This window comes from Amphibalanus amphitrite, unplaced genomic scaffold, assembly GCF_019059575.1.
Source record: "Amphibalanus amphitrite isolate SeventyFive unplaced genomic scaffold, NRLGWU_Aamphi_draft 000922F_arrow, whole genome shotgun sequence".
In the NCBI taxonomy this organism is placed as follows: domain Eukaryota; kingdom Metazoa; phylum Arthropoda; class Thecostraca; order Balanomorpha; family Balanidae; genus Amphibalanus; species Amphibalanus amphitrite.
The window spans coordinates 227,149-234,966 of NW_024882416.1; the positions used below are offsets into that span (position 1 = coordinate 227,149).

General features: G+C 52.5%; 1 protein-coding gene across 1 annotated transcript; it reads left to right on the forward strand.

Annotated features, from left to right (window-relative positions):
- Positions 1-6,061: 6,061 nt before the first annotated feature.
- Positions 6,062-7,085, forward strand: LOC122368090 (P2X purinoceptor 7-like). The gene is made up of 2 exons (XM_043341725.1): positions 6,062-6,202; positions 6,558-7,085. Exons 1-2 carry the CDS (start codon positions 6,078-6,080, stop codon positions 6,676-6,678), a joined length of 246 nt encoding a protein of 81 aa, XP_043197660.1. The 5' UTR covers positions 6,062-6,077; the 3' UTR covers positions 6,679-7,085.
- Positions 7,086-7,818: the final 733 nt, after the last annotated feature.

The following is a 7,818-nucleotide window of genomic DNA, read 5'->3' on the forward strand; positions in this document are numbered from 1 at the left end:
GATCAGGAGTCTGACAGGGTAGCGGCACAGATCAGGCAGGGTAGCGGCACAGTGGAGGCGCTGGCCAAGTCCAGCACGTAAAGTTAGCACATTTAGCTCACCTGGGACCCAGTTGGACGCCCATGACATACCCACATGTACCCCAGCCCACATTCGCCCAGATGCCCCACTTCCAGCCCATGTGGGCCCCATTTGGGATGGCTGGCTGGGTGCAGAGGCCGCAGGGCCTACGAGTATGTCAGAGACGTCCTGCACCTGCCGCTGCCGTCCGCCGCCACCCTGGCTCGATGGACTCGCGGGTTTCGTGTAACACCGGGAGTCATGGAGGCGGCGCTGGCCGTCCTCAAGGCGGCTGCCCAGTGTCCAAGAGATGGACTCGCAACGGACCGAGGCGACACCTCGCCTTTCAGCACGTAGAAGACAGTAGAGGGCAGCACTTGTCGGACTCGGGCGACCGCTAGGCCCACGAAGAAAAACTGGGAAGTGTGCGTGCATAAAACAGGACGGGGTGAGAGCTCGGGGGCTCAGTCTACCCTCGCTCTCGGCCTGCCGACTGTTCAACGTGCTGCTCGAGCTACTCGACCCACTCCACCGCTACAATGTGAGTGTTCACCAAAAGCCCATTCTCTCATTTCCACTCTTCACGCTCACTGCTGCACTTCAGGCCAACACTTGACATGGCTCCACCCACACCATTTCGTCCGTTATCATGGCATCGGTAGCTCCTCTCGGTAAATATCCATCGGCATCTATGGAGGTCATTGCAGGCGGCCTGAGTCCGCAGCGTCTGCCGTTGGCCCTTGCTATCGGTGCTCCGTCAGTCATATCAGATTGAGATGCCTGTCTATGTAGTTTGAGGCAGTACTCCGGCCGTCATAATAGTTGTCTGTATTTACGAGGGTGTTTGCTGGCGGCATGAACCCGCACTATTTGCTTTTCTGTCGCACTTGTAGCTTAGTACAATACATAAGGTGAAGGGAGACAATTCTCTATCAAGAGGTCGGGCTACGAAAAGGGGTGACAGGTCAGAGGGAAAGAAAGAGGGGAACACTAAGACACACCATCGAACTCATCCGCTCCGAGAACACATGCCACTCAAATTACACGAAGATTCCAACAGCGAACACAATCCCGCAACGCCTCCTGACGTTCGACCCGGTCTGGGGCGAACTGAAAAACGGAAATCACACACGGTCCGTGCGGTGCGCTGAACCCGCAGGCGGTCTGTATGAAAGACGGCCGCTGTAGCGTCGGCTATCCACGCCCGTATCTAGAGGCCACAGAGCTATCCGCACCTACCCAAAGTACAGGCGGCGCGCGCCGGAGGACGGCAGTCAGCGTGCGCGGACGCCCGGACGGCGCGGCGTCGAGATCAACAACCGCTGGATCGTTCCCTACAATCCTCACATCCTCCGCGCGCTAGACTCGCACGTCAACGTCGATCTTATCACGCACGCGATGGGGGCGATCCGCTATTGCATCAAGTATGTCACAAAGGGCTCTGACAGGATAATGTTCGCCGTACAGCCCGACGGCGTGGTTGACGAGGTGACCCAGTACCGGAACAGCCGGTACCTGGGATCCATGGAGGCAGCGTGGCGGCTGCTGGACCGACCAGTCCATGTCCACCATCCGCCGGTCCAGCGGCTAAAGCTGCATCTCGTTGCGGACGAGAAGCGTCGTCTTCCTCGACGACGTAAATCTGGAAGCGGTAATCGCGGGCGAGCAGGCAAATCCATCCATGCTCACAGCCTTCTTTGAGCTGTGCCAGCGTGGCGCGTTGGCAGCGACACTCATCTACACAGAGGTGCCGCGATACTACACATGGCGGGTGCGACGCGGCCGGGGCGCAGACGCCCGTCCGGCCCACTGGAAACGCCGCCTCCGTGGCCAGCCTCACCCCGAGGTGCCGGGCGTGTTTGTCTCTGAGACTTTGTCGCGCGTGCACACCACGACGCCGCGCGCGGGCGAAGTTTTCTTTCTTCGCCTGCTTCTCCACAGCGTCCCTACTGAGTCCTGATGGCGGCTCCTGGCGACAGCAACCAAGAGCTGTACAAGGTGCTGCACAAGAAAGCTCCAACCCAGCCCATCCTGAAGCCAATATAGACCTAGTTACACAGCTTTGGCTTCTCCTTCCCCCTAAATCAGTGGTGGAATGTATAGCCTGTGTGGTGAATGACGTATATGGACAGCACCGCCAGCTCAACAATGAGAACACGGCTGCTAGAGTTGATGATCAGGTGGAACGGCCCTGATGTTCATCACGCTGGAGAAATCTCACTGTTGTGCAAAGGAGATTCAGCAATCAACATCTTTAGTGGCAACAACATGAGCGGTAGCAAAGAAAAACGAACTGCTGTGCGAGCCAAGAAAGGTGTGGCAGGTGGCACATCGGCGACTTCCTTTATCGGAAAAGAAAAACGCTTTTTAGGGGCGGAACCCGTCAATCGCCGGCGACACGCAGCCAAGCAAAGCTAAGCTAAGTAGCGAAAGCAGGTGGGCAGAGGTTTAAGCACTGTCAGACGGGAAAAACAAAACACAAGTGAATGAGGTAACGAGGCGTGAGCACGTTCTTATGCAAAAGCAGTCTCCAAGGGAAACCACAGTCCTGCTAGACCAGGCTGGGGTCAGCGTGCGCACATACAGTCTTCCGTGCCAATGATTTTATTTTCTGCATTCACAGGCGAAGTAACTTGCTACATGGATAAACGCGGAAAGATTTCCGACTACCAGCGGGTCGTGCTAGGGCAGATAAACAAGTTCATCAACGAGAAAATCCAAGACTTACGCCGCAAGACAAGTCGTGATCAGCGTCCGCGAGGGCTCGCTCCGGAGACTGAAGTTAATGTGGTCGACGAGAGTGAGTGGTTTGTTTGTTTGTTTGTTTGTTTGTTGGGGGTTAGGGAGTCAGGGACGTGCCGACTCAGAGGTCATTTTGCGTCCGTAACTGAGGTTTTATTGGTTACCTATCGGTGGCAATTTCATTTGAAATTCAAATGGTTCATGAAGTGGTACCAATTAGTTACCTATTGGTGACCAATTGAACACATTCCAAATGGAACCTCTTTGGGACCATTTGGAAAAGCGTTCAATAAGTCAAATGTTTTTTTTCCAATTTGGAACCATTTGGTAATCTCCAATGGAATTTTTACTGGGTATGTTTTAACGTATCCCGGGATAGCTTTGTGAAAGTTTCGTGCTGCCTCTGATCAAGAGGGCAGAAAAATTATGGTACACTGCTGCGTACCCCCAGCTTGCGGCTAGAAGGCTGCTGGTTCTTCAGCGATGGGTTAGAGATGAGGAAGATTTTTATCGCGCGGGCGACACTGGTTATGCCGCCCCCATTTTCCACTCCCCCGGACGTCCTGAGGGCCCTGACGGTGAATTTGCTTTAGAAAGGGCTGACGACTTTAGAGGAGCTGTCGGCTGGCCGCCGACGCGACGCCCGATGCCCTCAAGAGCTAGAGGCCGCTGCGACCGAACCCAACAGTAGGATCAGCCAGCTGGAGTCAGATGCTCGTGGTTTGCAGCTTCAGGTTGCATCTCTGCAGAAGCAGGCATCCAGCCAGACTGACGCCTGGAGAGCCACTATACGGTGGGAGCTAGCGGAGGCCGAGCGGCGTCGAGATACAGTAATGGGGTAAAAGTATTCATTTGTGTTTCTTTTTAATGGACACTATTTTTTAAGCTTGCAATCCATAAACTAGGTAAGTTATATTCTGTTCATCTTGTATTTTATCCATATTTTTGCATATGCAGTGTCAATAAACTCTTTGAACTATCTACTCTACGCGGACCTGGCCGACTTCCTCGGGGCCGCGTACGTCGATGTCGAGGCGGTGGTGTCAGACGCCAACGTCTCGGATGAGTGCCAATGCAATGTTAACTTATTACTGGTACACTGATAGTCTCAGGTAAATAATTTCTTGCTCTCTTTCCATACACGGCTCTGCTATTTAGTCAAGTGGAGTTGTTTGTTGCAATGTATATTCACACCACATAGATATATAGTTCACTTATGCACATTTTCGCACCAGAGGTGCAAGAATCGAGCTCCTTCTCAACTCGCTTATCGACCACTTGGAACAGCGGGCCCAAGGGCAAGATCGGAGGGGAAACCAAAGGGGCACCAAGAACCACAACATCGCTCTTGCGATGCTAACTCTGAAGGCCGCTGGTGATCTCACGGAGATAAAGCAAACTGGTCATGTGGATCATACCTCAGGGAAAGTCATGTAGATCGAGAAGCTCCTGGCCAGCAGCCTTCTCAGGGTTGTGGTACGTGGTAAGAAAGGGAGGGGCGTGCCCGTTCTGTTTACTGAGGCCATGCGCTCGAGTGTGGATGTACGAGTCCCCAGCATTGCTGTTCACTAGCCTGTGTGAGTCACTACTTGCAAAAAATGAACATAATTGTCACAATACCGAACAGATATGATCGAGACATGTTCGGCGTACCTACCTACTGAGGTCATGCTGCTGTACGTGATCTCTATCGGCGTGAGTGAAATTATAGCGTGCTACTTCACTTCGAAACAGAAAGGAGATGTAACTTTTTTAGCAATATCTACTGTTTTGCAACTCATAGTGACATATTTTCACACAAGCGCAACAAAAATGGCACAATTGCAGTTTACAGTGTCCCTACTTCCATAAAAAGAAGTGAAAAACGTAAAAGCCATGAGATACAACAATACAGCTCAAGCCCCGGATCCTTGTCTCTATTAGGGCCGCTCCTTCGAAGCTGGAGGCCAATTTCCTCACGCTCTGTCCTCTTTTCCCTACAGCTTTGGAGCAAAAAATCTTGGCGACTTTGGGCATGGTACTTGGTCGGCCGGAGCGCTCCATGTCGGCCAGGGATTTACCCTCGCAATGGCGTCGCCACCATCGAAAGAGAGTAGTCCGGTTGACTCCGAACCGTTCTGCGACATCCCACTGAGCCACGCCTGCCTCCAGTAATCCAATGGTGCGCGAGCGCACAGCATCGCTGACCTCCGTGCCTGGCTGGCACGGAGGTCAACGCTGGTCGGCATGTACCCCGTTAACGGCGCCGTCTGCGGCGGCGGCGGCGGCGGCACCAGCAGCCCGCCGTACCGCTCCGCCGGCGCGCAGACGGGCGGCATGTAGTACAGCGGGTCCAGCGGCGGCGGCAGCAGGCCGCCCACCTCCAGCACAGGAAAGTCGCCGTAGAAGGTGCTCGTCAGCGGGGGGTAGCTGTAGGTGAACGGTTCACTGGGACCCATAAGCTTGGCGGGCTGTTTGACGGTTTCCACGCGGCGGGGCAGGCGGCAGGTCGAACACGGCCCGACAGTCGGCCGGTCTCAGCACGGCATTCAGCAGTGGTGAGCTGCGCAGCTGGTACAGTGCCGAGGAGAGGCGCAGCTCTCCTTTCAAAAGTCTTGATATTGATATTCCAAAAACAACCAAAACGCATTGGGAGCCCTAGAACCACGGATTCTCGCAAAATCGGACAGGAACAGGAAGTGTTATCCGTGTTATCATTCTGTAATTATCTGCTTGGAAGCAGATAATTGCCATGAATTCTAATGTTAGGTGCGCCGTGCAGACGCGTTTTGCATGCTTGAAAGCTGTGTTTCAGCATGACGTGGGCACTATTCTGTGACAGGGTAGTCGATGAGTAATAACAGGCTGCGTTTATTTCACCCCCAGGTGCTCATTCATGCCGACGGCGGCAGAGTCGGTTTGCTGCGGCAACCAGCGTTGCACAACGCTGCTGGAGGTGAATCGTATTATTAACGTGTTATTGTTATTTTTATATTCGACTGCAAAGGAATAATTTTCAATACCAACAAGTAGTGTAAGCGATCCTATGTGGCTTGACTATCCAATGAACTGGAATCGATTTTGACAGCGTGCGCCTGATTATCTACTCTTAACTGTAATAAGAGATTCCTTATTCTCATTTGATACATTAATAATAACTATTGGCTGCCAAGAAATGTTTTAATGCTCGGACACGGACACTGTTTCGGAAAGCTGTCAACGGATGCGTGGTCTGTGATGATTAAACAAATCATACTTTCTCACAGGAGTTCCACGTCGTCGTCAACGACCCAGTTATGCTGGAGCTTGGCCGGCTCCAGCATAATGAGCGCTGGGGCGAGCCGGCTCCAGCTGCCGGCGACGTGGAGCTCCTCCACAAGCAGCTCCGGTACCAGGCGTACCGGCAGTACGCTTTGTGGTGGTAAGTGATGGCACCATTATATATAACTACTGAGGTTGCATTCGAACATTCGATTTGTTTTTGTCTGGTATATCTGCAATTGATTGTTTTGTGCATGACATTTGAAGCAATTATGCGGTGGTTTCATTTCGTCCTGCCGTCTATCATGGCAATTACTATGAGCTAACCACAACCAATTGTAATGTAGGTACGTTTGATATGATATTCATACACTAAAATACAGATTTACACCTATATACATAGTATATCTCAATTCATCGCGTAAATGTGCACGCCTAACCAGTAGACGGTAAGCGAAGTGTTCGTGCCGGCGCATGTGTTCAGGCATAAACATACAAACTGTTCTCGTTTCCAGGTGGGGCACGCTGGGCCGGTCCCAGCGCCGGGTGATTCCCGCCTGCGTGGTCTGCGCCGTTCGGCGCGCCCACCCCAGCCCGCAGGGCTTCTACGTGGGGTTCAATGCCATCCCGATGTAAGTCTAGTCCATAGTCCATTGTGGCTGTGAATTGTGATTTTGTAATCCAGAGGAAACGTTTCGTGTCGTGTTAGGCCGACTACTTTACGAGTTATCTCAGGAGCTCTCATCATTCCATATCAATGTGATACCGACTATCTTACGAGTTGTCTCACCAGTCAGCACAGTTGGTTACTATGCGACGACCACGCGTCGGATACAAGCTGCGTTACTCATGTCGCTGCAAACATTGTGCCTGTGAATTGTGATTTTGTAATCCAGAGGAAACGTTAGTACATATTTCATGTCGTGTTAGGCCGACTGCTTTACGAGTTATCTCAGGAGCTCTCATCCATATCAATGTGATACCGACTATCTTACGAGTTGTCTCACCAGTCAGCACAGTTGGTTACTATGCGGCGACCACGCGTGGGACGTACTCGTTGGTACTCGTTGCGCGCCCGCGCGTGGTGCTCAGGTCGTACGTTGCGCGCCTCAGGTGGTACGGCGCTCAACTGTGATACAATTGCGTTGTTTTCACATCGATTTGATCGTTTTATGTACATTGTTCGACCTTGTTTATTGGGGCTTAAGGGCGCGCCGACTACAAGGTCATTTTGCGAGGTGGATCGCACCATCCTACTGTTATTGAATAATGTATTGTATCAAATTGTTGTGTCGGATTAACCTCGCGTTCGGAGTCTCCCGGACGACGAAGATTTTACGTCGTCCGGCCAGTCCCGTCCCAGTACCGCAGCCAAGCCCCCGCTGACCTTGAACGGGGTTGGCCGAAAGATGTAGAATCTTCGTCGTCCGAGAGACTCCGAACGCGGGGTAAATTTCACGCATCCGTTACCAGGTCGTGGAGAATCAGATGGCACGCCCAGAAGAAGAGCGAGAGGCTGTCTTGAAGCCTTTCGCTGCTGGTGACCGGTACTCTCTCACGCATGAGTCGACGTCCATACTGTATGGTCTCCATGCTCTGTTAACCGAAGCCGTCTTGCAGCGGGAACTTTACCTGGGAGAGGCTTCCACTATCTAACGAGCATACCTCACGCCAGGTATTCTCTGCTCTCTGTTTCTCTGGGTGCAACAGCTCTAAACCCATGCGCAGTCGACCTCAAGAGGATCTGCAGTGAGCTCTATAACAGGTTCGTGGTTA

What these genes read in the sequence shown, in the direction of transcription:
- LOC122368090 (XM_043341725.1), top strand. Translation starts at nt 6,078, where the DNA reads ATGCTGGAGCTTGGCCGGCTCCAGCATAATGAGCGCTGGGGCGAGCCG. An exon ending in CGGCAGTACGCTTTGTGGTG is followed by an intron (nt 6,203 to 6,557) that starts GTAAGTGATGGC and finishes TCTCGTTTCCAG; the next exon opens with GTGGGGCACGCTGGGCCGGT.